General features: G+C 55.1%; 1 protein-coding gene across 1 annotated transcript in view; it reads right to left on the reverse strand.

Moving 5' to 3' along the window:
• Nucleotides 1–27,217, reverse strand: part of CMIP (c-Maf inducing protein) — a 228,638-nt gene that overhangs the window by 80,371 nt on the left and 121,050 nt on the right. The window contains exon 2 of the mRNA XM_021093761.1: nucleotides 7,493–7,618. Within this exon, the coding sequence (XP_020949420.1) occupies nucleotides 7,493–7,618 (126 nt within the window). The remainder of the gene's footprint in view (nucleotides 1–7,492; nucleotides 7,619–27,217) is intronic.

Consider the following 27,217-nt stretch of genomic DNA (forward strand, 5'->3'; position numbering starts at 1 on the left):
GTATCCCCGGGGCCTGGGGCCGGAGGTACCCGGGAGAGACCTGCTGGAGGAACCAATGAGAGGACGGTAAGCTCGCTGAGGGCAGGGTCTCACTTCCAAACCCCTCGCTCTGATTAGTGTGGCCCGTACCAGCAGGGCTGGGTGCGCAGAACAGGCGAACAGCAGCCTCGGAAGAAACAGGAGGCGGTGGGACGTGGGGTGGATGGCGACTCTGGTCCTGGCCTCGGCAGCCAAATCCCACACGGACCGTCTCCCCAGGGCCAGGCCCAGCCCTCCCAAGCCGGGGGCTTCAAGTCTGAGTCCCTGTCAAAGGTCTTTCATCAAGGAAAAAAAAAAGGAGTTCCTGTGGTGGCACAGCGGAAACGAATCCGACTAGGAACCATGAGGTTGCGGGTTCAACCCCTGGCCTCGCTCAGTGGGTTAAGGATCCGGAGTTGCTGTGAGCTGTGGTGTGGGTCGCAGACGAGGCTCAGATCCTGCGTTGCTGTGGCTGTGGCATAGGCTACACTTCCGATTGGACACCTAGCCTGGGAACCTCCATAGGCCATGGGTGCGGCCCTAAAGAGACAAAAAATAAAGGTCTTTAATCGGCCCCTCCCTTGGCCACTGCGAGCTGGGCTGAGTAATCAGGAGCTCCTGCCCTGGACTCTGGGTCTCAGGCAAGTGAAGTCAAGGTGAGGGGTGGGCACTCACTGGGAGGCAGGGCTGTGGCGTCCTTCTATTTTCTTGAGGGCCGCACCCACAGCATACGGAGGTTCCCAGGCTAGGGGTCGAGTTGGAGCTACAGTCACCGGCCTACACAGCAAGGCCAGGGATCGAACCTGCAACCTCACGTTCCTAGTTGGATTCGTTAACCACTGAGCCATGATGGGAACTCCTTGAGGAGTGAATTAATTACAGGTGAGGCAAAGCATGAGCTGCTGGCCCCACCTCGCCCCCAGCCCTGGGAGGCAGAGACACTGAAGGCCTCCCACCCACCTGTGGCTCATTCCTCCCCCAGCACAGCTGGGAGGGGAGGTGGCCACAGTCCCTGTCCCCCAACCCTGGGCCAGCTCCACTTTGGAGCCTCGGCCACGTGCAGCCACTACAACAAATGGCTCTTCGATTCAGAGGCTCAATGGGCTTTCAGGTATCACCTAACCCAGGGTTCTCAGTCTTTGGGGGATTTAAACAAGCGATGGACTTGTACCCAAGTAACATACACATTTGCACACTCGCTACACACACACACACACACACACACACACACGCAACTGTGCAGGCAGTTTCAGAATACGCATGGACCACAGGTTAAGACCCAACTCTAAGCCAATGTCTCTTCTGCTGTGTCTCTGATGAGGAAACTCAGAGGCCAGCTTGCTGCGGTCTCATCCGAGTGCTTCCCCAACGCTTGCAGCTCTCCTTCGGGCACATGGCAGGAACACTCGGCCAGGTGCCTGGTGTCGCCTCCGGTGGAAGCCCTGAAGAGCCCGTGCGCTATTTAGTAGGGTCCCTTCCCCCAGCCTGCTGACCAGAAACATCCAGATGGTGCATGCTCCCAGCTGACCCAGGATGGACACGCACTCCGAGTGGGAAACAGTCCCATGCTGTTCCAAGCCACTTAGAATGTGGGGCTGTGTTACCGCAGCCTAGAACGAGCTGGCACGCTCTGCTTCCTGTCCCTTTTTCCCATGGCGGGTCCCTCCCAGCAGGAACGCACTGCCTCCAGCCCCTCGCTCCCTCAACCATCTGCCTTTTGGGTCTCACCCGACATGCCGGTGTCTTAGTGGTGCCTGCCCCCGCCCCCCATCACCACGTCAGGTGACGATACCTCATCGAACAGATGACACTGTCCTGTAATCACTGGTCTTCCTCCTCTCCAGCCCGTGGGCTCTGTGAGGTTGGGGACCAAGCATGTCTGACTTATTCACCACTGTGTCCATAAAACTCAGATAAATGTTTGTTGACTGACTGCCTGACTGACTAATGGGATGGATACATGGATAAATGGAAAGGTGGATGGACAGAGGGATGGGTGGAATGATGGACAGATGGTGAACAGACTGGTGGATAAATGGGTGGGCAGGGAGTGGACAGCAGGGGGAATGAAGCGTCAGTATACCTATTCTGTTCACTGAGAACATTTCACACACAGTGAACTTCAAAGAACTAGTCAGCCTTGACGCCCTCTCTTCCCTGCGCCGTATTTGACGAGGGCCCTAGAAGCAGTCTGGGCAGATCTTTCCCGAACACCTCTTGTGCTAAGTGTTGAGGATTTTACATGCAATCTTGCTGATCTTTGCAACACCCAGGGAGACAGGTATCACGGGTCCAGTTTACAGATCAATCTTAAGCCCAGAGAGGGGATCCCAGCTGTCCAAGGCTGCACAGCCTGCTCTCTCCCTACAGCCTGTCTTCCCTACCGCTGGGTTCCCAGGAACTGGGCTGGGAAATCTGAAAGCATCATGCGGGTGGAGGGGTGGGGCCTCCTGGTGCCAGTTCCGATCACCAGGAGGCCCCACCCCTCGAACCAGAGGGTGGGCCAGAACTTTCCTCCAGAAGAGGGGGGTGACCTTCGGTGTGGCCACTGCCCCCTCACAGACATGTCCCCTGTCGAAGCCAGAGAGGCTGTGACAAGCGTGGGCCGTCCAGCTCCTTCCTCTAGTTTCTAATCTAGTTCAGAAGGACAGAGGCCATGGGGGCAGGGGGACCTCTAGAACCCCAGGCATCTCTCAGTGGCTTCCCAGGAAAGGGAGAGGGGAGCGGGCCCGGGGACAGAGTGGGTTTCTGCAGTGTCACTACCCTGACGTGTGATGGCTGAGCCTGGATGACCCGGGCCCACGGGACTCAGGGCCTGGCTCCAAGTCCTGGGGGTCACTTGAGGGAGCCTGGGCAAGAGAGCCCCTGGAAGTGGGCAGGCCTGCCCAGGCGGCAGGACTTCTCCTGGTGATAAATCTTTCGAATACTCAAAGGGCCTCGTTCCAGGCAAATTCCGCCTAATTTCCTCTTCGAAAGTTGCCAAGTTCTCCCTCATTGTTGTATTGTCTCGAGAGGTGAGAAAAACAGCTGAGGGTGCCCCGTGGGTGACTGTTCCCAGGTTCTCCTTCCCGCCCAGCTTCTTAGGGAAAAAACAGCACGTGCTTTACAGGCCGGAAAGGTCTTTCTCTCCGGCTTCCAGTAAGAAGGGAACCCGCCCTGTCCCTGCCCCGCCGCCCCCACCCCCGCCAGCGTTTGGGGTAAACAGTTGCCTGGCCTCCCCAGGGCTTCTGGGAACGGCAAGGAGAGCGGGCCTCAGAAGTCACTGCAGGAAGTGGCCGCAGCAGCGCCTCCGGGGAAAGGAGGGAGCCCTTGATCTCGACCCGCCCGGACCCTTGTTTTACAAGCAGTGGACTCCGTCCACCTCTTACGAAGAGGGGGAAACCCACGTAGGAGGCAGAGATCCCTGGAAGAGGACCCGCCACCGAACGCGCGGCTCTTAATCCCGCTGGGCAGCCCCCACCCGCGCGGGCTGGCAAGGAGCACCCCGGTGCTTCTGCCACACGTTTCTGCACTTGCGGCGCTACTCCTCAGAGCCAAGGGCCAGCAGAAAGGGCATTCAGGGAAGAAAGAAGATACACAGGTCCTTTCTGCACCCAGGGCTCTAAAAACACGGCATTAGGGAGCTCACACCGAAATACACAAAGCATCGAGACACACACCCACTGGACCCAGGCTGGAGGGCTGGCGCCGTTGTCTGGCGACGGGACCTGCTGGCGTGTTGCTCGGTGTCTCGGGCAAGAGAGGGGGCACGACTGCCCGAGAGCATTTCTTAACCTGCTGGTGATGCAGGCAGGTTAGCTCCCCGGGGGTCTGGGGGAAGAATGGACTCAAACTCTCACCAGGCAGCTGGGAGAGGGGCGGGGGCGGGGGGACAGGAGAGGAGAGAGGGGAGAACTGAGTCAGGAAACACAGAGGAACGCGCTCGGGTGGAGAGAGGCCTGGAAAGACGGCAGAGAAAACAAACTACAGGACAGGAGACGGGCCGCGCGTCTCAGGAGACGGAGAGAGGGCAGAGGGGAGGGGTGGAGAGAGCGCGGCAGGGAGAGACACGCAAAGAGACTCACGTGGGGACGGGGAAGCTGAGAGAGACAGAGAGGCCGGGCAGATCCCCGCGCCCCGACAGCACCCTACGGCCAGCACAGCCACACCAGGCGCAGCAGGACGGAACCCACTCAGGGATGCTGGAGTCCTACAGCCGCCCCTGTATCCTGAGGCTATTTCCCGTTGGGGGGTGGGGTGGGAGGCGGTGTCCGGAGCTTAGGGTCAAAGCGAACAGCCCTGGGGTCACATCCTGTGTGTGATGGAAACGCTCTCTACCTGCACTGGCCACAACCGTAGCCACTGTCTACACCTGGCTACTGAACACTCGGAACAGGGCCAGGGGACCGAGAAACTGCCCTCTTGAGTCAATAAATTTGAATGCAAACAACCCTACGTGGCTCTTGGCTGCAGCACAGTTCAAGGCACCCTCATCCTCTACTGATGGAGAAGGTGGGGGGCAGCTCCATCAGCCTTGCCCTCCGAGCACACCTGGCTGCCTCTGTCCTCACCCTCCGCGCCTCCCCTCCAAGGGAGGACGGCTCTGGGGCCTGTCACGTGAATCAGGACAAGCCAGCTGACCATCATCACAGCGCTTAAGGGGCGCCCTGCCTGGCACCTGAGGGCACCACCCTGGGCCCCATGCGCCCCCAGGCCCCCCCATAACCATGCGGACCTCCCAGCCCACAGCCCATCTCTCGGATGATTTGGAACCTGCTTATATAACAAGAAGGCCACACGCCGCCCATGAATCACAGGAGGGAGGAGGGTGACAACAAGAAGGAAGCAAGGTAAAGTGGTGACAGTGTCAGCGAGGGAGAGACCGAGGGGCAGGGGCAGAGGCAGAGCTGCACCCACCTGGGCCTCCCTGGGCGACGGGCAAAGGCTGCGTCTGCTTCTCACCCGGCTCCGAGTCCCGCTCTGAATCCCAGGAGCCGCCAGCCTCCTCCTCCTCCCCCTCCTCCTGCGATCCTGCTCCAGCCTCTGGCTCCACGGGAGCAGGGGGCAGCGAGGGGGGGCCTGGAGCAGCTGCAGGCCTAGCCGCCCATCAGCACGGCAGGGGGAGCTCTGACTCGAGGCCAGGCAAGTCAGCAGCGCCGGCCCGCGGCCACGGCCTGCATTAAAGGGACATTCTGGTGCTGACCAGTGACCTACATCCTCCAAGCCTCACTGCCCTCCCCGGGGCAGGTGATGCCCAGACCTTCCTCGGGGGTACAGTGACCCTCCAGCGCCAGAAGCCGCTGCTGGTGGAGCGATTGCTGCACCCAGGGAGCTGTTCCACTCACAGATCCAGCGCCCCACAACCAGGGCGATCCCCCTGCGGTCCCCTCTACCCCTCAGGAGTTTTCAATGGCTCCCCATGGCCCTCAGAAAACTGCTGTGGCTTCTTCACTCAGCTGATAGGACCTGCATGATCTGGCTCCGGACACACCTGCAGGGACCCGCCCCCGCGTCCCCCTCTCTTCCAGGGCAGGGCACACAACACTGCCTCCCCCACATTCATGCTGTGCACCCCCTTGCCCTGCTCCCTGCTCCCGGCACACTCCTACTCATCCCTCCGCACCCAGCTCTAAAATCGCCAGGGGAGCCTCCTCTGGTGCCCCCAGACCACATGAGTCACTCCCTGCTCTGGGCGCCCAGTCCTCGGGGACACGCCTCTGCTTCAGCTGCTCCCTCCGCAGTCATTTGTTTACGGCTCTGTCTCCCCAGGGGGCCCAGCAGCTCTTTAAGGATGAGACCCAGGGGCTTAGTCACCTCCCCACCCCCAGCACAGGGATGGACTGGCCAGGCAGTGCTCTGTGATTCAAGGGGGATGGTCTCAGCCTGTTTCCAAGGAATCCTATATTGCTGCCCCTCCCTCCCTATTTCCCACTGCTGCTCCCCCCTTCCGGCCCAAGGGGGCCGGGAGGGACCACGGTCTTCCCAGCAAGAGCAGTAGCCACAGGTGGGCAGGACAGAGGATGAGAAGCTCTGCTGGCGGGAGGTGAGGCTGGCAAAGGCGAGAGCCGGTGAAGTAGAGTGTGAGAGACGAGAAAAGAGACAGGCGGGCGTGGCTCTGGTGTCCTCCGAGATGACAGTAAAGGATGGGACTTCCGCAGGGATGTGAACACTCGGGTTGAGGAGTTCAACTCTCCACAGAGGCCCAACTGCATGCCTCTTGGCCCCAATGTTGTTAAGCGATCCAGTGGCCACTTGTGAAACAAGTTTTAGGCAGCATCTCTCTGGGCTCAGAGCAGACCTCGCAGGAGCAACTGAGTTAGAAGGAAAATATTCCTAAAAGAGGCCAAGGCATCCTCCCCATGCTGGGAGACTCCATTCTTCTGACGTGTGTACCTGCTGGAAACTGGGGTGGTACTCCTCGAAATGTGTGCAATGTGTCACAGGCAGGTACCGCGGCAGCCTTGTTGTATTTTTCTGCCACAATTCCTTTCTTGGTGGACCCACCTCTCCCCACCCATGAGGTCCTTGGGGGGCTATGAGCGTACACTGTGGTAAGGGCGGGAAGGTAACCCAGGGTAGGGCATCCCCTGGGGTGAACGGGACTACAGCACAGCCAGTCAGAATCTTCCATGAGATTCTATAAAGACACTGAAAGGAAAATGGGCTCTCGTATTATTTTAAGGATTGCAAGCTCCAGGAATGTGGCTTGAGGCTTCTAGAGGTCCACCTTTCCCACCACATGGAAAGACTCTGCCTGACCATGAAGCTGGCAAATAGAAGCAAAGCCAGGAGATGGGGGCCAGGGGCGGGGGTGTGAGACTGAATATTAATGATAGCATTTGACTCCTGGATACAGCTATGCCTGAAGTCCTCTCTTAGTACCCCGCCCCCACCCCCATTACTTTAATACAGTTACAGCATCAAATTCTGTTTTTGCTTCCGATAATAATGAATAATGTTTGTATCAATTTGAATTGTTTGAATAATGTTTGTATCAATTCCAACCAACGGTCCTGACCAATACACACAAAATGCACACTTTTCCAAGGAGATGGCTCATAATTCCATCAGTCTAAAAAACTTAGGTCAATGAGAAGTAAGAAACCTCCTCACTCAAAGTAGAGCAAAAAGTGGCATCTATTGCTTACTTGCTTTTTACAGCCTTTTAAAGCCTGTGTCTATGTGCCTCAGTTTCCTCGACTGCAAAATGAAGATCAGAATAGCTTTTTTTTTTTTTCTTTTTCTTTTCTTGGTTAAGAGAAATAAAAACATAACATGTAAAGCTCCTAGACAGTGGCTGGCATGCAGCAGGAGCTCAACCTGTGCACGCTCCCTCTTCCTTTCCCCCAGGGAGCCCCAATTTACACCCTTCTTATACTTGGAGGGGAAAAAAATATTCTAAGTTAAACAACCTTCCCACTTGATAGCTGGCGAGCTCCCTCGGAGGGAAAGGAGGGGGGAGCAGAAACTGCTTGTTCATGCTTATTTATCTTACCTGCAGTAGGACAGTTCCCCCAGGAATTGTGAGCTGTAAACAGTACTTCGGGGCGTTCTCCCAGGACAGCAGCTGAACGTCCTCAATAGCGCTGTAGGAGACTGAGTTCTCCATGTACCCAGTTGGCTGCAGCAAAAAAAGAAAAAGACGTACATTGGTTACAAGATCAGGCACAACAGCTATGTCACAGAAGAAGGTTCTGGAAAACATCCCCGGCTCTAGCAATACGCCACCTGAGCTAGCACAGACACCCGGTAACTCTGGGAAGCAAAGGACTTGGTCTTTCCTAGCTGGCGGGGTCAAGCTGGAGGGGAGGGCCTGTGGCGGACACCTGCTCGCGTGTGTGGACTTGCAGTTAGGACTAGGGGGCGGGCACACTGAGGGCAAGGCCTGTGCATTGTTCTTCTTGGCATCCATGGCCTGGACCCCTCCATCCCTCACCATGTCCAAGCCACCACCGTCTCTTGCGCACAGAGCATCCCTCCCTGTGCCCTAGGGGCTCCTACACTTGTATTAATTATTGTGCACCCACGTGCTGTCTGTCTGACGTCTGTCTCCTAGCCAGGCTGCAGCGACACGAGGCCAGGCCCGTGTCTGTCTTGGTCCCTGCTCTCTCTCCCCAGGGCCTGGCACATGGCAAGGGCTCAATAATTAGTACTGAAAGGAAGAATGACAAGGGCTGTCATCGGGCATTGCTGGGGTGAGGGTGGGGCGGGAGAAGTTCACAGCCACTCACGGCTGAGTGAGTTCTGCTGTCACGGGAGCGAAGGTGCCAGGCACCGGGGGATGCGCTTGCTACCAGGAAATGGCAGCATCCTTGTCTCTCTGGCCACAGAAAAGCCAGACTTTCGGAAGAATCAAAGGGGAGGGTGGCACAGCTGAGAAGAATAACAGCAAACATCTCTCAAGCTTTCTGACATGGGCCAAGCTCTCCCCAAGCACATGGCAAGTGGTATCTCTTCTAATCCTCAGAGCAGTCCAGGTGCCAGGCCAGCCCCACCGCACAGATGAGGAAGCTGAGATTCAGGAGGTCCTGTGACTCGCCCAAGGTCACTCAGCTGGGAAGGGGCGTGGCCACCACTGAACTCCGCTGCGGACTCAGGGATCCGGGCTCTGACCATTGGGCTGTGATACAAGCAATTTAAAATCTGTGGCCCCTTAAGGACTTGAGATCCCCACGAGGTTTTTTATTTTCAATTTCTGTCTGCCCAAGCTGAGATGCAGTGGTGGTGGTGGTGGCAGCGGAGAAAAGGGCTGAAGGCTTAAGCGGCCTCGAGTTTCCCTGACATGATCAGTCACCAGGCTCAGGAAGTAAGAGTGAACTGATCACTGACGTGCCCATTCATGTACTCACTCGTTCATTCATCTGATGCCTAAGGACTGGCCACCTGTTATGTTCCAGACCCCATGCTGGCTGCTAGGGGTACAGCAGTGAACAAGATGGAAACCCAATGGGCAAACCAAATACCCAAGTAAATAAACTACTGGAGAGTGGCAGGTGCTGCACCCAAATCCAGACAGGGTGTGGTGACAGGCGACGGGCAGAGGAAAGATGGGGGGAGGTGCGTGCCAGGCTCTTGATGGAACAAAGGCCCAGGGGCGGGAACAAGCTGGGAGTGCTGGGAGGAGGTAAGGCCGAAGGCAGGGAGGGCGGGTAAGAAATGCCTACTCCTGGAGGCCTACTGGGGTGCTGGCATCGCTCCTTATTGGGTGGGTGCTGTGGGGCCCTAGGCAAGTTTCGTGGCATCACTAGGACTGCTGCATGGAAAGGGTGAGCAGAAGCAGGGAGCAGCCTGGAGGCTCCTGCCAGGGTCCAGGTGAGCCACGAGGCTGCTCAGACCCTGGCTGGAAGGGGGGGGGAGGCAGCCAAGTCCCTGTGGCCCTTCTCAGCAGCGCTGACCCCCCCCTCAGCTCCAACAGCCTCTGTGTCCAGCCAAGATGGTATATCAGTGCGTCGCAAATGCAAACACATGGGCTCCCCTTCGCCCCCCTGCCCTGTTCCCGCACCCCCTGCACCATCACATGCTCGGTGTTCTGCAGTAATGACTCAGCCCCAAGAGCACGTCTTGTCCTGAGAACACCAGCGACACCAGGGGCCTGGGGGACTGCTGACATGCTCACTGTGTTTCTCACCGAATGTCTCCCCTGCTGGTGTTTCAGCACCACGAGAGCAGGAATGTTTCCTGTTCTGTTCCACGTGCCTAAACAGTGCCTGACACGGAGGAGGGGATTGTCGTTTCTTTCTTTCTTTTCTTTTTTTTTTTGGCATCTTAGGGCTGCACCTGCGGCATATGGAGGCTCCCAGGCGAGGGGTCAAATTGGAGTTGCAGCTGCCAGCCTACACCACAGCCACAGCAACTCAGGATCCGAGCTGCGTCTGCAACCTACACCACAGCTCACGGCAACGCCAGATCCTTAACCCACGGAGCAAGGCCAGGGATCGAACCCACATCCTCATGGATCCTAGTTGGGCGGTTAACCGCTAAGCCATGAAGGGAACTCCTTTTTTTTTTTTTTTTTTCATTTCCTTAACAAAATAAAAAAATGCCCAGCCATGTATTACTTATCATCACTAGGCATAACATATTGGGAAGAGGTTTTGGTTATTAGTTTTAAATATTAAATTTAAAAATTAAAAATAATAAGTTAAAAAAATCTCCTTTAGGGCACTGGCACCGGGGTGCCCAGATGCGCTGAACACCTATCCTTGGCAGCCCACATCCCTTTCCAAGGTCTGGCTGGCTTCCCAGCCCAGCCCTCAGACCCCTTGATACACCAAGAAGCCAGAGAACACGGGCTAGAACACAGCGACTGTGGCATCCACAAAATCGTTGGACCTAATAATAGATACGGACCCGCATCCAAAAACCCCACAAGGGTACTGAGCGTGACCACCACAAGGCGGATGTGATTTATCCAAACCAAGCGGCCGGCCTGCCTCATGCCTTTAGAACCTTGAACACACAAGCGGAAAGCCTGGAGGCTTCTATTTCCCCATCACAGCCTCCTGGAGATGGAGACGCAGCAAGCCCTGTGCTGCCCAGCGCTCACCAGCAAGCTGATGGGAACACGGGGGCTCCAGGTGACATGTGCGACGTACCATGACAGAAGACCTGCTAAATACCGTGCCTGCCTGTCTCCTGACCCTGCTGTCACTGTCTCAAAGTGGCCTTGATGAGAAGGTGCACTACCAGCTTTTGGGGGACAGGCTGGGTATAAATACACACTTTTTTAAAAAAGCAGATGCAGTGCTGTTTGACGCAGTCCTGGCTGAAAGCAAAAATTGGAGAATCAATGAGACCTGTGTTTGAGCCGCTTACTGTGTGTCTTTATGAGAGCGACTGCCCCTCTCTGAGCCCGTTTCCTCCAATGATCCACTGAGAATTTAATGAGCATCAGGAGCCTTAAAGAGGATCCAATATGTCAAGGGCTTAGTACAGCATCTGGAACAAACTGAAAAGCTCAATAAAACGAACTATTGTGAGAAACACTAACCCTTTTATCTCTGGGAGCTTCCTCACCTCAAGTCCTAATTCTAGTCTAACCATGAGAAAAACATCAGGCAAACCCCAATTGAGGGGCAGCCCTCAAAATAACCGACCAGCACTCTCGAAAAACAAGGAAAGGCTGAAGCATCTGTCCCCACCGAGAGAAGTCAACAGAGACATGATAACTAAATGCACTGGGAGCGCATGGGAGAGCCTGGGATAGACAAAGGACATCGGGGCGAAACTAAGGAAATCAAATAAAGCGTGGACTTTCATAACGCATATATCAGTATGGCTCAGGAGCGGTGACAGATTTATCATGCCACCGTCAGATGTTAGCCACGGCGGAGAGAGCGTGTGGGGTGAATGCAAGCGATACCGTCTCTGCAATTTTTCTTTCCGTCTCGAACTGTTCTAACATAAAATGTTTATTAAGAAACACGACCTGCAGCTGCGGCTGCTGTTGTTACTATTATCACCACGATGGACAGCCTGGACAGGCGCCCCTGAGGCTTGCAAGGGAAATGGACAGATCGGGGGACTGCAGGCGCCCTCGGCCGCTCTTTGGATGCAGGGGGGTGAGCTGATGCTGCCGAGGACGTCCTCCATCCTGGGTACTTTCACACCGCTGGGACGATTTTACAGATAACTGATAATTCCCCGGTAATCTGAGCACAACGATCAGGGCTACAGCGGAGGAGATTCCTGCATGGGGTAAAGGCTGAGTTAGATAGAAAGGAAAAATTAAAGTCTCCACTTGAGGGAAGCTAGGAAATCCAGCCCTAAGAGGTACATTTAAGAGAACATTAAGTAGATGAAAAAGTTATTTCTACGCATAAACGCAGTACAAGATGTACTGGGTGGTTCTGTTTGCATGACATCCTGGAAGAAGCAAGAACTATAGGGACTGCAATCAGATCAGGGCGTGGGCGTGGGGCGGGGGAAGGGAATGGTTACCGAGGGGCATGGGGAAGGGGCGTGGGGGAACTTTTTGGGGTGATGCAAAGAGTCGACGTCCTGAATGTGGTGGCAGTTACTTGATTGTTCACAGGTCAAAATTCACAGCGCTGCCCGCTAAGAAGGGTCCACTTTTCTGAATGTAAAGCACGGCTCAACCCTAAGAAAGGCCACGCACGAATGTCCTAGCGGACTGGGAAGATGGTGAACAGAACGTAACCTTTCAGACGAAATCATACAAGACCTCTCAAGGCACTTCCTGATGATTTTCCATACCTCATTTTTTGGCAGGTATATATAGATCTGGGACTTGCCTTTTTTCACATAATGTGACATCGTGTGCACACCCCCTATTCTGAAGATCAATCTTCAGAATTACCGTTTTAGGGCCTATTAAACATCTGACCACCACCTCTTTCACCACCACGCCCACCGCCCCCTCCGCAGACAGTGTGGTGGCTTCACTTTATGCTGCTATAAACAACTGCACAATGGACATCCTTGTGAAACATGTTTTCCCACCCCATGTTTAGGATTATTTCCTTAGGCCAGATTCCCAGAAAGGGAATTACTGGAACAAAGGGTAAGAGCATATTTAATGCTGTTGCCAAATTGCTCTCATTAAAGAGAAATTAAAGAGAACTGGGGAGCCCTGGCTAAGACTGGGGGCCTTCATCCTGGGCCACCAGCTTGGCTGGGTCCTGCTGGACGCTGCTCTGACCCATGTGAGTTCAGAGCAAACGTCTGGTCCTTGGGGGCCCTCGAAGTAACTGCATGGCAGGGGTGCTGGCGGCTCAGAAGTTTGCATTGTGTCCTTCTGCAAAGGGGGGGGGGGCAGGTAGCATCCTTCTGCAAAGGGAGGGCATCCTTCTGCAAAGGGAGGTCTGTTTTGCAAAGAGGGCTGCTTCTGTAAGGGGATCCTTCTGCAAAGGGGGTCATTCTGCAAGTGGGGTCCTAGCCCGTGGGGGTGCTGCTTTCCCATGGGAGACGGGGACCAGGGAGGGGATGCCTTTGTCCCTTGCTCTCAGGGACTGATGAGGGGCCAGTGCAGGGGCCCTGGTGTTGCCAGACCAAGAGGAGAGACCGCCCCTCTGCTTTTGTTTCTGACGTGAGCTGCAGTCCTGTCCCCTCAACACCTGGATCTGGGCTGCGGAAAGTGGACCCAGAGGGAACATCAGCATCCCCTTCAGGGCTGATGCTGCAAACTCTGTGCTTTCCCAGACTTTACGCGTGGCAGAGCAGGCAGGGAGTGGGGTGACCGAGGCCCCCCGAAATAGCCCCTGACCTCACCCCTAATGCTGGTGCCATGCAGCTTGTTTTTGCCTTGTGCTACCTTTCTGGGGAGCCAGCTCTCTGGGGCCCAGACCTGCCTGCTGGTCTCCGTGGGGACTTCTCTAAAAGCAAGTATGAAGCATGACATGTGTGGCCCCAAGACGAGGCTCCAGGCCGATTCCAGACAGAGGTCGGCAAGGCACCCTGCATGGTTCCTGGGAGGGGAGAGAAGAGGGTCCCTGACCCCCAAACGAGAAGCTGGCCTGGAAACACCTTCCAGGAGCTGGCTCCCGAGGCCAGAGGAGGATGGGAACCCTTGCCCAGCTGGGGACCTCTTGCCCCAGCAGGCGTGCCACACTGGGGACCCACCCGGCACGACGTGACTCTCCATGGAACTGCCCCACCGGCACGAGGAAGGACGTGCCTCCAGCCCCATCCACAAACTGTGGCCTCTGAGGAGAGGGATCAAGTCAGAGGGCAGGGGGGGCCCTTCCAGCCCCACGGTGGGCGGTCAACAACAACAATGGCAATAGCAGTAGTGCTGATGCCAGAACCTGGGTGGTAGCACCACAGAGAGGTCTGGATCATGGGAGGGGGCTTCAACCCTCACCTCCTCCTGCTGCTTTTTAAAAAAATTTTTCTTTTTAAGGCTGCACCTGTGGCATATGGAAGTTCCCAGGCTAGGGGCTGAATCGGAGCTGCAGCTTTGACCTACACCACAGCCACAGCCACAGCCACACTGGATCTGGGCTGCATTTGCAACCTATGCTTCAGCTTCGGGTAATGCTGGATCCTTAATCCACCGAGCAAGGCCAGGGATCAAACTCACATCCTCACAGAGACAACATCAGGTCTTTCACCTGCTGAGCCACAATGGGAACTCCAGGCTGCTTCTGTCTTGGCTGTAGTGAACAGCCTGCTGCATGTTTTCTTCAGTGACACGGCAGGACACGCGCTCTGCCACCACCACCCACCCGAAGCCCCTTCCACAAAGAAAGGCACAGGTGCCCCTGGTTAACATTTATCAAGCCGTTACAGGTGCCCAGCAGCACGCTGAGGGCTTCCTATGCTGTATTATCTCATTTAACTGTACAACCACCCTGGGCTGGCGGGGAGCGGGGTGCTATTTATCCCTACCGATCCACACGCGACAGAAGAGGAAACAGAAGCACAAATTGGTGATGAGATTTTTACAAGTCTCTGCTTCTTAGAGACCCTGGATTCAATCTCACATCCCCCCACACAGTGACCTTCACCCCTGCTCTCCTCAACTCCTCCAGCCAGATCCAAACCCCAGCGTCTGGACCGGAGTGCAGGCACATTGCCAGTGTGTGTGCAGAAAGGACTCGGCACGGTGGGGGTGGGGGTGGGGAATGAGCCAGAATCCACCTTCCCACTGCCACCCAGCCCTGCAGGTGCCCGGGCCACCTATAGCTTATCTCGGCCTCGAGGGCAGAAACCCACACACGCTCATTCAGGAAAGGCCTGCCAAAAAAAATTTTTTTTTTCTGCTACTTCTTTGGGGCGCTCCCGCGGCATATGGAGGTTCCCAGGCTAGGGGTCGAATCAGAGCTGTAGCCACCGGCCTACACCAGAGCCACAGCAACGCGGGATCCGAGCCGTGTCTGCAACCTACGCCACAGCTCACGGCAACCCCAGATCCTTAACCCACTGAGCAAGGGCAGGGATCGAACCCGCAACCTCATGGTTCCTAGTCGGATTCGTTAACCACTGCGCCACGACGGGAACTCCCCAAAATATTTTGATGCCCTCTTTAATCCCAATAAGGGGAAGTCGTACACAAAAGCAAACAGCGGGTAACGGTCTGGGGCTAGACTGACCAGTTTGGGCCCCGTCCCCAAGCAAACCTCCTTGAATGCCTTTCCCCTTCCTCACCCCTCGTTTCCGTAAACCAAAGATAACTGAGCATAAGTGGACCTTTTCTTGTTGCCCTGGGCTGTTATCACCATTACCACCGTCCATGGTACTAGGGATGCTCTTGGTACCACTGAGGGGACCGAGAGCTCCCTGCGGGCCTCAGAGGTACCGAGTGTGTCTGTCTTCTCTAGACTCCAGGCATTCTCTGGATGCCAAACGGCTACTTCCTATTGCTGCCCAAATACCTCCCCTCACACTCAACCCTCAAAAGGTTACAGCTCTTCCGTTGCAGTCTGGGAAAGCAGAGAGCCAAGGCTGTTAGAATTGTGTGTAAAGTAAAAGTTACTGGGTTTTGAGCAAGAAAACCTTTTATGAGAGCAATACACCCTTCTTATGTTTTATGACATTCTGTTTGATCCTCCTTTCCTGGGGGTAATAATTCTAAGTTCTTCACAAATAAAGAACCCTGGATTAGTGCTGCCCAAGAGAACCTTCCACAATGACGGAAACGCACCGTATCTGCACTGTCGGCTGCACGAGCCACCTGTGGGCTTCAGAGCACTTGACATATGGCGAGTACAAGGGTCACCTTGGAACCAAACACACGTGGCCATTCAACAAGTAGAAGGTCGCACATTCCGTGTACAACCCAGTGCCAGGGCCTGGGGATGCGGCAGTGAAGGGAGGGACATGGCCCTACAATTACGGAGCGGACAGTCAGGGAGGCGAGAGATGACCCAGGAGAATGAGAGGGCCAGATGGCCAGGAATCTGCGTCCTTGGGTATGGCACTTTTCATCTGTGCCACTGGGCACCTCTGTCCGCTTAGCCACCTCTCAAGGACCAGGGAGCGAGTCTAAAAGGGAGCCTGGATGGAGGGACTGGCCCAGCCTCCACCCGGGCCCAGCAGAGCGGGCAGCGGCCTGGGTATCAAGCATCCCTTCCTCCCAGTGTCAGGACCTTCCAGGTCTGTTGGTGCCCCTTTCCCACCTCCCATGTCTTCATGGCCCCTCTCACCTCCCTCAGCCCCCTGGAACCTACAACCTTCCCGGGAGGCAGGTATCGCCACCATCCCGTGACAGACCCCGTCCTGGCCTTTGTCTCTCACAGCCAAGTAGGGTAAAAATCAGGGCAGGGGGTTCCTACCACAGTATGAGAGCACCACACCACCCTCCAGCAGAACTGGGGACCCTGCTGGTTACCCCTGGACGGGACAGTACAGAGCAGGGGTGCGAGGAAGCTTCCGGAGGCCTGAACTGTTCTAGGTCCTGATTCCGCTGGGAGTGACTTACATGTTTATTCGGTTAACATGCATCAGTGAGGACACGGCGTGGGCACGTTTTGGGAAGTGTTCACGCTTCAATCAAAAGCTTTTTTTTTTTTAGGGCCACGCCTGCAGCAAATAGAACTTCCCAGGCTAGGGATTGAATTGGAGCCACAGCTGCTGGCCTACACCACAGCCACAGCAATGCAGGATCTGAGCTGCGTCTGCAACCTACACCACAGCTCATGGTAATGCTGGATTCTTAACCCAGGATTGAACCTGCATCCTCATGGATACTAGTCAGGTTCTTACCTACTGAATCACGATGGGAATGCCCCAAAAGATTTTTTTTTAAAGGTCTAGGATCAAACACAGGCTTTACTATTGGTTGGCTGTTTGGCCTTAGGCAGGTCCCTTGACCTTTCTGAGACTCCAATTTCTCCCTTGTAAAAGTGACGTAGTTTTCACACCCACTAGGAGGGCTAAATTTTTTTTCTTTTTTAAGGGCAGGAACAGGTGTTGGAGATGAGGTTGAGATCGGAACGCTCATACACGGGGTGGGAATTGGGGGTGGGGACCCACTTGGGAAAGCAGCCTGGCCGTTCTTCAGAAAGTTCAACAGTTTCCCTATGACCCATGCAGCAAATTTCATGGCAGGTGAATTATACCACAATAAAATAGATTCTGGTATATGATCTCACAGGTTTTGTGAAGGGCAATGAGGAGCTCGATGCAAAGCCTCCTAGGAACTGCAGAGAGGTAACCCCTCTCACGGTCACCCAGAGAGGGCTCTGCAGAGGAGGACCTGAGAGAGAAGGCCCCGCAGGGCTGTGGACAGAGGTGGCATGAGCTGAGGAGGCGTGTGTGAGCCCAGCTCCACACACAAGGCCAGGGGCTAAACGGGAGCTCCTTACACCCCCGGCAATCACGTTCAAGCGTCAACAAGAAGGAAGAAGGGGCTTTTATACAAATGCCCTCCAAGTCCTTCCATCACCACAAATCACTCCAAAAAGTCGGATCAGAGAGGAGCAGTCCGGCTTGGAGTTGGCCTGGCGCCTGGGAGGTGACAGAGCAGCTCAAGACAACAGAAGACAAGCAGGACCCCATGGATGGTCAGGGGTCAGGTCCTCAGATGAGGCCTCCAACAGGCACCCCGGGAGCTCTGGGCTGCACAGCTCCCCCACCCCAGGCTCACCAACCCTGTCCTGCCCCATCTTAAGCAAACACTGCCCCGTCCAGCCCTCCCTGGGGGCCGTGAGCTCTTCAGGACAGAAGAAGAGCCACGGGCCCCTCCCCTGCTGCACAGAGCCAGAGGCTGGGCCACGAGGGCAGGCCTGGAGCCCTGTTCTCTACAGACTGTGCTCCGTCGAGTTGGTCAGGAGGTTCGCTCTGGCTCATTAATCATGAGTCCGGCCATGGCAGCTGCCCCCTTTTATGGCCAAATGGCCCAGGAAGTTTAATAATAGAGAGAAGGACGGACATTTCCACGATCAGACCCTTCCAGCCCCAGTCCCCATCGCGGGCACGGGCAGACAAGTGGAAAGCTGGCTCACAGCATCTATGCCACCGGTGCCTTGGCCAGCGGAGTGGTCGATCAAGGCTCGTGAAGACTGGGACGCGAAGTCAGCCCACTTCTAACCGCTGGCTCAGCATCTTGAAGGGCCACGGCAGCCACGGCGCGGCGTACCCCAAGTGCCGGCCCTCAGCCAGCAGGCCCCCATCTCTTCCCAAAGGCCCTGGGCAGTGGGTACCGTGAGGACTCCGTCTGCTACAGGGAGGCTCGGAGCAGTCAGAGCCAGTCCCCACAAAGGCCACGCTGTCGACGCACAGGCCGGACCTGGTCCACGGTGCCATGTCCCCTGCCTGTTCTGGGAGACAATGGCCTGGAAGCCGCGCGTGGGCCTCTTGATGGGGGGGGGGGGCGGATCACAGAGGTGCAGAAAGATAATGACAATGGGGTGGGGGTAAGCACCATGGGTTGCAGGTGTAAGGTACAAACAGAAGCAGCGGGCAAACACTCTGGAACATCGGGGAAGGCTTCCGGAAGTGACCTCTGAACTGGTGGGTGGGGAGCGCCAAGGACTCCCAGCAAAAGAGAAGGGAGGGTGCGAGGTGTCACGGCCAGGCAGGGGACAGGGATTCGTGAGGTGAGGCTGGGGTGCGAGGACCCAGGAAGGCCTGAGACAGGACCAGACCAGGACACAGCCTTCACTGCCCTCAAATTGTTGGATATTCTTGGAGTTCCCATCGTGATGCAGCAGAAAGGACTCCAACTAGTAACCATGAGCTGGCAGGTTCAATCCCTTGCCTTGCTCAGTGGGTTAAAATCTGGCATTGCCGTGAGCTGTGGTGTAAGCGGCAGACGCGGTCGGATCCTGCATTGCTGCGGCTGTGCTGTAGGCCAGCAGCTGTAGCTCTGATTAGATCCCTAGCCTGGGAACCTCCGTACGCCGAGGGTGCGGCCCTAAAAAGAAAAAAGAAAAAAAAATAGTCTTGGATATTCTCTCTCGCTCCCTTCCCATCTTTTTCAAAATTAAGGTATACCATGTAAAGAGTCAAGTGCAAGAGCACACAAGCCTGAGGCCTCTGCAGAAGCACAGCCCCATGGGACCCCACCCAGGTCAAGACAGGGACCATATGCAACACCCCAGGAGGCAGGCTCCCTCACATCCTGTCCCAGTCAAGACCGCCCAGTGTCTGCTCTTCTAGCTCCATCACCAGAGATGCGGTCTCGGACATCCTACAGATGGAAGCAGGCAATAGATGCGCTGTTGGGTCTGGATGCTTCTGTTCAGCGCCACGACTGCAAGATGCATGTGTCTGTAGCTCACTTCTAACTGCAGGCAGCGCTTGTTCCTGAGCTACCGCTGTCAGTGCATCTTTGCTTTTTTCCAGATCGGGGCCACTGTGTATAAAGCTGCTGTGAACATTTCTGCACCTCTTCGGGTAAATACGATTTCTGGGCCACAGGGTAAAGTGCTTTTATTTAAGTCCAGGAACTTCTAATTGTGGGGATTTCCATGGAAGTCTGACATAAACACGAGCTCTGTTGTAGGCCCTGCTCTTCTCAGGTACCCCCCACCTTTGGAAGAACGGGATTCTGAGTCTTGGGGGTAGAATCGGGCAGTGACAGGGCTCAAAGGGTGAACTGTGCCTTTCACAGGGGCCTCTGAGACCCGCGGGAGATGTGGCACCCGTCTAAGAGCCGCGGAGGATGTGATGGTAACCCAGAAACATTTTGGGGTCTCGTGTGGCACAAAGGGACTTCTCTGCTCCCTTCGCGTTCAGCCTCCCCGCCTCACTCAGTGCAGATGATGCTGCAGAAGGAAAGGGCAGGTCTGCTCAAGATTAGAGCTCCGAGTTAAAGGCTGGGAAGAGCCGCTGTAGTTTTTAATTAATATCACGATTAATTTACCCCCAAGATCACGTGCCACTGTCATGCAGGCCTCTAGCCACTCGGTGTCCTGGACGCATGGATGTTGACGGAGACCGACGTGCATTTTCACCAACACACGCCAGCTGATGCGGTAAGTCAGCGGGGGAAGAACAGCGGCCTCTGTCACCCTGCGAACAGGGCACCTGCCTCGAGGTTCTCCTAGGCTGGGGCACCCCTGCACCCCGGTACCTTCCTGCACACTGTCCCAGCTGTTTGTGTGCCACAAGCTCCCAAGGACAGGGACCCCGCCACCTTAGCTTCTGTCTGGAGTAACTGTCTTGGCCCAGAACCGTCTATGGGGCAACTGCTCCCGGCCAGCTTCCCAGTGATGCCCTAGAAGGACCCATGAGATGGGCGTCACTATAATCCCATTTTACAGCAGAGAGAACCAAGGCCCCCAAAGAGGAAAAAACCTGCCCAAGCCAAGCTGCGTGTTATTAAGGAGGCCAGGACTGGCGCCCCAGGCCTTAGCAAGAAACCCGAGGTGGGTAAACATTTTCCGTAAAGGGCCCGAGAGTAAATTCTTTAGACTCTGTGACTTCCATGGTCTCTGTCCTAACAATTGACAGAGCCGCTGGGGTGTGACAACAGCCACAGGTCATAGACAAATGACTGTGGCTGTGTTCCAATAAAACTTTATTTACAAAGGCAGGTGGAGGTGGGGGTGGGGGTGGGGGCAGGCTTGGCCTGGGGGCATTAGCCTGCCAAGCGCTGATTTAAACCACTCAAGAGGACTCTAAATATGCTGGATAGAGTTCCCGTTGTGGCTCAGTGGTTCACGAATCTGACTAGGAAGCATGAGGTTGCGGGTTTGATCCCTGGCCTCACTCAGTGGGTTAAGGATCCAGCGTTGCTGTGAGCTGTGGTGTAGGTCACAGACGTGGCTCGGATCCCGCGTTGCTGTGGCTCTGGTGTAGGCCAGCGGCTACGGCTCCGATTTGACCCCTAGCCTGGGAATCTCCACATGCCGCGGGAGTGGCCCAAGAAATGGCAAAAAGACAAAAAAAAAAAAAAAAAAAAAAAAAATTGTAAATAAATAAATATGCTGGATAGATGGATGGGAGAAAATAAGTGGACAGTTTTCTCTCGTTACGTTCTTTCCAGGACGACGTTAGCACAGAGCATCGAGAGGTGTCTGAGTGGGTGAGGAGGTGCGTGGATGAGCTGCTCCTTATCGTGGCCACCAGTGCCGGGTCCTACGGAGACCACCTGACATGGGCTCCAGCAACGTCCCCTCTACCGAATGGCCTCAGCTCTAACCCTAAATTCTGCAGACTCAGGAGACCAGTTCTGCAGAAATTTCTCAGATGACAAATTTGGGGAAATCCTCCTGGGGCCCATCCCAAAATACAAGTAAACAACCCAGAAGCCAGAGCACGCGGGTCCTCCTCCCCCAGCCCCGCCCATGTCCAATGAGGACACGGGCGGCTGGTGAGGACCCAGCAGTGAGCTGCCAGGACCCGGGCGGGGTGACCCTCATCTGATTTTTGTCCCCAAAACAATGGAAACGAGCCAGCGTGACTGAGGTCACATTCAGGGGACCTGTGACAGTGTAAGGAGAGCTGAGGATGGTGTGTTCCATCAATGCAGCCTTCTAGAGAACACCGGGAGAAGAGAAGACACGAGGGAAATAACAAGAACGACCAGTGGTTTGGTTCAGCAAGGAAACAGGCTCAGAGCGTGCAGACACGCCCCAGGGTCACCCAGCTGGGACTGGCAGAACTGGGTCAGGACCACCACATTTTCTGAGGAGGGGCTGCCTCTCGTGGGGCCCCCGTCATCCTCCCTGAGGCCCCCGAGCTAGACCTCAGGTGCTGGTGGTGAGCAGAGGTTCAGAGTCACGGCTCACCTCGCCCTATGGCCCAAGGGAGCTCCCTGCAGTCCCAGCGTCCATCCAACCTTCCCCAACCCACGCCCCCACACCCAGCTGGACCCAGCACCTCATCTCTGAGACCATGGAGGGGCCCCAGCAGATGCCAACCAGGCATCCCATGTGGAAACTGTCTTTTACTAGCATTTTTCATTAAACAGATTAACTCCGTGCCTGGAGTTCACCCCACTCTCCATGACAAGTTAACGGAGGGAAGGAGCTGGGTTTTTTTGCTTTTTGTTTTGGCTGCACCTGCGGCATGCCGAAGGTCCCAGGCTAGGGATCAAACCCACACCACAGCAGCCACCCGAGCCTCATCAGTGAAAACACTGAATCCTTAACCCACTGAGCCATACGGGAACTCCTAGGCTACTTTTTACGAAGTCTGAGTTAAGTGAAGCATCACTTCATCTTCGCTGGAACACACCGAGGTGTGTTTTCCATTTTACATATGAATCGGTGAGACACTGAGAGGCAAGGTCCCCTATAAAGGAGCAGCAGAGCCCAGGCTTGAACCCTGACCTGCCCACATCTCTAAAAAACACTGTGGAGCCCTGTGAGGGGGTAGTAACGCTGGCAGCAGTGAAGACCACGGAGCAGAGAACGCAGGAAGAGGGCAGAGAGGACCAAGGGGAAGGAAGAGGCCCTTCGGGACACAAAGCACAAAGTATCCCTCCATGTCCCTGGTCTGAAAACGCCCTGTCACTAGCCAGGCCAGCCCAGGGCCCGCTCGGGATCTGCTGAAGCCCCCGAGGCCATGGCTGCCAGCACAATGAACAAGAGAACTAAGGGGGAAACTCTAATTTGACACAAAAATGGTGCACAATGAAAACGCCTGGCTGGTTGCTGGCCCCCCAAGACATCCCCAGAGCAGGATGGCAGCCGATGACACCCTGCACGGGGACAGGTGGCATGTGGGCACAGGCCTGGCCCACGCTCGGTGCGGGTCCGGTGTGGAGCTCCCCCTCTGTTGATCATCATTTCTGGAAGATGCTGCGCTGCGCTAATTACAGAGAGAGGGCCGTGGCCATATTTGGTCAGAGCTGCAAGGCTGGCCTTTCATGTGGACTCAGGAGGGCTGTGCTGTCCTTGCAGGGCCCCTGGGGGCCGCACCAAGGTCACGGCCAGCAGCTGCTTCTGCCCCGAACATGTTTTCAGCCGCTGCCCTCTCTTCTAGGCTCTGAGACACAGGATTTGGGGCTGTGAGCAGATGCTGGACAAGGAACTTGGGAAGATGAACAGGAAGAGCTTCTCCTGCAAAGAAAGAGAGAGGCGGCGTCTCTGCAGGCCTGGGGCGGCGGGGGATGGGGGCGCGGCACCTGTCCGGGCAAGCGCAGCTCAGTTGCCACAATGCAGAGATTCTTCTCGCTCTTCTCTGGAATTCCAGCACGCAGCTGTCACCCTCACCAGTGACAGAACTCAACCAGCATGTACGGAGTGCCTACTGTGTACCAGCAGCATCGCAAGGATGACGAGGACACCAGTGGTGACCCAGCACTCCCGACGGCCCAGGGGAACATAACCAATATCCAAGGCAGACAACCAGGCACATTCATTCAAATTGTATGCTTCTGAGCTCAAAGGAAAACCACCATGTCACCCGTAACGCACCTACCAGAATGGCTTTAAAAAAAGATACTGTCTACACTTCACACACATCAGCACGGCCACCACCAGAAAAAAAAAAAAAAAAAAAAAAAAAAAATCCAGAGAATAAGTGTTGGTGAGGATATGAAGGAATTGGAACCCCTGTACACTGCCGGTGGGATTATAAAGCGTCACAGTTGCCATGGAAAACACCTGGAGGTTCTTCAAAAAATTAAAATAGAACTACCACGTGACCCAGCAATTCCTCTTTTGGGTATAGAGCCCGCAAATGGAAGGTAGTGACGGGAACAGGTATCCGTACACCCATGTTCACAGCAGCTTTGTTCAACTGCTAAAAAGTGGAAGCAACCCACGTCTCCCGCGAGTGGATGAATGGATCCGCAAGCGCGGCAAACACAGACAGTGGAGTATTGTTCAGCCTGAGAAAGGAAGGAAGTTCTGACACCTGCTATGACATGGATGAACCCTGAGGAGACTATGCCAAGTGAAATAAGGCAATCATAGAAAAGACAAATACTGCATGATTCCACTTACGTGTGGGATTTAAAAGAGTTGGATTCAGAGAGCCGGAAAATAGACAGACGGCCAGTGGCTGGAGGAGGGGGAGTTGCAGTTTAATGCGTACAGAGTTTCAGTTTTGCGAGATAAAGAGAGTTCTGGAGAAGCATGGTGGTGACGGAGGCACAAGAGTGTGGCTGGACTGATGTCACAGACGGCTACGATGGGGCTACAACCTGAACGTCTGTAGACAGAGCCATAGACCAAGACGTGGTACATACACACGGGGGAAGGCTACTGAGTCATGGGAGAGAAGGAAATGATGCCATGTGCAGCAACATAGCGGGACCTACATATGATCACACTGAGTGAAGTCAGACATGAAAGACAAATATCGGCTGATGTCACTTCTAAGTGGAATCCTGTGGTTGCCAAGGAGGAGCGGGGTGGGAGAGGGATGGACTGGAGTTTGGGATGAGTAGAGGCAAACGATTACATTTAGAATGGAGGAACAGCAACGTCCTACAGGACAGCACAGGGAACTGGAGCCTCTCTCCTGCGACAGACCACGATAGCAGAGAACATAAAATAAGAATGTATCTATGAACAATGGAGTCACTTACAGCAGAAATTAACGCAACATTGTAAATCAACTACGCCTCAATCAAATAAGTTTTATTTATTTATTTTTTTTAAAGTTTTGGCTGCAGCATGCAGCGGCTTGATGTGGCTTCTCAGTTCTTAGACCGGGGACTGAACCTGGTCCACAGTGGTGAAAGCGCCAAGTCCTAACCACTAGACCACCAAGTAACTTCCAAAATAAAAATGTTTAAATGGGTAACATGGTAAATTTTATATCATGTGTATTCCACCACAACAAAAATCACAGAAAAGATGAGAGTATCCAGCAAGGGCCGGGAGCCCAAGTCAGGATGCTCAGACCGCCCGCGGGAGAGGAGCGGGGCAGCGCTTTGGAAGGTACCGGAGCAGCGTCTGCCAGAGCTGACTCTCCGCTACCTTCGGCACCCCGGGACCACCTTTCCTGCATACTCCCAACAGGACTGGGGACACAGGGTTGACATCAAGGAATACAGCAGCACTTTGCAAGTGCCCATCAATAGTAAATGAGAAACAGCGCGGCGTATTCACCCACTGGAAAACTATACACCCACTGGTGAAAATGGACAAATGACAGGTCTACACAGCAGTATGAATTTCACCAACAAGAGTACATGCCGTGTGAAACCATTTATGTCAGGTCCAGACACTGGCCAAGGAGAGGGCAGGGGTCACCTTTGGGGGACGGGTGGCTGGAAGGGGACAGAGGGAGGGTCTCAGGGGTGGCCATTCTCTGTCTCAACCTGGGTAGAGGTGACAAGGACACGTTTGATGTGCAAGTTCCCCAAGGCACACACTTAGGGTCTGTGTGTTTTTCTGCAGCTATTTTATACAATTCAACAGACAAAGTGTCCTCTGCAAGATTCTATGTTCCTCTGGATCAGTGGTTGCCGGTAATGGGCAGAGACACAGTGGGGGCTTGCAGAGTGACTCCGTGATCCTTCCGCACCATACACGCCTGCACCCTTCAGCAGAGACGGCCCACGAGTGCCAGGCACTCGCCAGGGTGCCGGGATGCCATGGCGTGCGAGACCCATCCCTGCCCACAGCATAGCCCGTAGACGGAAAAAATGGTACGTCTGTGTACACAGTATCTCAAATGTAGGCAGATGCTGTTGCTATGAATATAAATTTGGTGAAAAGCCAGACTGAGTTCAGGCATTTTACAGATTCCTCAAATCGTAATGGGAAAGAACCCAGGCCTGGGAGTCAGAGCCCTGACTTCACACCCAGTTCAGCCTCTTGCAGGCTATAGACCCCGGGCTAGGAGGTCGACTAGAACCTCAGTTTCCTCATCTGTGAAATGGGGATGAGAACGGAGCCCAGCCGAGCAGCATTCTGCAGCCTGAAGGCGAAGATGCAGGTAATCCATGAGCACAGCCAAGAGCTCCGCAAAGGCCGGGGGGCAGCCCTGAGGACCTACTGTGCACCACGAATGAGCAGCATCTCGGCTCCTTTGGCTCCCCTGTCATGCGGAGACGGACAGAAAACAAGAAGCCTACGACCCAGGCTGTCCAATGAGGACAAGTTCAAAGGTGACAGCATGGAACGGAGCGGGAAGGCACGGCGGGCTTTGGCGCAGCCACAGGTTCACGAGAAGGTAAAGAATAACGTGACCATCACAGAGGTGGTGGCTCTGAGACCCACCGCTCACTACTTCCGAGGGTAACCGTTCCTGGTACCAGACGTTGACATCATGGGACCGTGCTAACCAGCCCCTCCCACCAAGGGTCAGAGTTCATGGTGGCAGCCCTTTCTAGAGGCAACTGTGATGAACAATTCTACCCAAAATCTCCTAAAGAGGTTTCATCCATAAAAGGAGAAGGAGGGGGGAGGCAGGGAAGGGACAGGATCTGTGCTGCGAGATGGACTTGCGTGCTTTTCCTGGAAGCGATGTAAACCATTTCCCTCCTGCCGCCTACACAGAGGGCCCCCGAGCAGCCCAACGAGACTTGGGGTAACGGGCGTCTCCAGGGACCCGAGGGGCTCGTTCTGAGAGCTCCTAACCGCCCCATTTCACGTGGTGCCTTAGCTCTGAGGGGCCACCGTCCTCTGACAGGCGGCGGAATAGGATCTTAGACAAATAAACACGACGGCTCTCAGGAAACACCCGCTTGGCGGCCACGGCTGGTGCCTTTCAAACAAGAGGTGGGAAGTCCTGACTGCTCTGCCTCAGACCTTGCCTGGGGGCTGCAGGCTTCCATGCAAGGGTCCCCGGTTGTGCGACAAGGGCGTTCTTGCACGCCGGCTACTGGTGCACTGACCCCACGCGCCTTCTCCTGGGAAGTGGGCCTGCGGGGCCGGGAACCCCGCTCACCACCCAAAGGTGGGCGCTCCAGAATCATCACTTACAAACCTGTTCTGAAAATAGGTCCACGAAAAAACCTGCACGGGGATGTTGGGAGCAGCTTTATTTGTAACTGCCGAAACCTGAAAGCAATCAGATGTCTTCCGTGGGTCGATGGATAATCAGCTGCGGCAGGGCCCGACAGCAGAGTATTGCTCAGCACTCAAAGGAAACGCGCTGTCGAGCTGAGAGAACACGTGGAGGAAACTCAGATGCAGATGACTAAGTGAAAGAAGCCGATCTGAAGAGGCTCCTACCTACGGTGTGATCCCAACAACAGGATATTTGGGCAAAGGCAAAAATCTGAAGACAGCGACAAGATCACTTGCCAGGGGTCTGGGGCGGGGAAGAAGATGCGGAGCTCAAGGGGGTCTCTGGGGGGAGTGAAAAGTCTTTCCTATGAAACTACAGTGGTCGATACATGTGTTTTATTTATTTTGTAATTTTGATGGCCACACCTGCGGCCTAGGGATTGAAGCTGAGCCACAGC

This window comes from Sus scrofa, chromosome 6 (genome assembly GCF_000003025.6).
Source record: "Sus scrofa isolate TJ Tabasco breed Duroc chromosome 6, Sscrofa11.1, whole genome shotgun sequence".
Lineage (NCBI taxonomy): Eukaryota > Metazoa > Chordata > Mammalia > Artiodactyla > Suidae > Sus > Sus scrofa.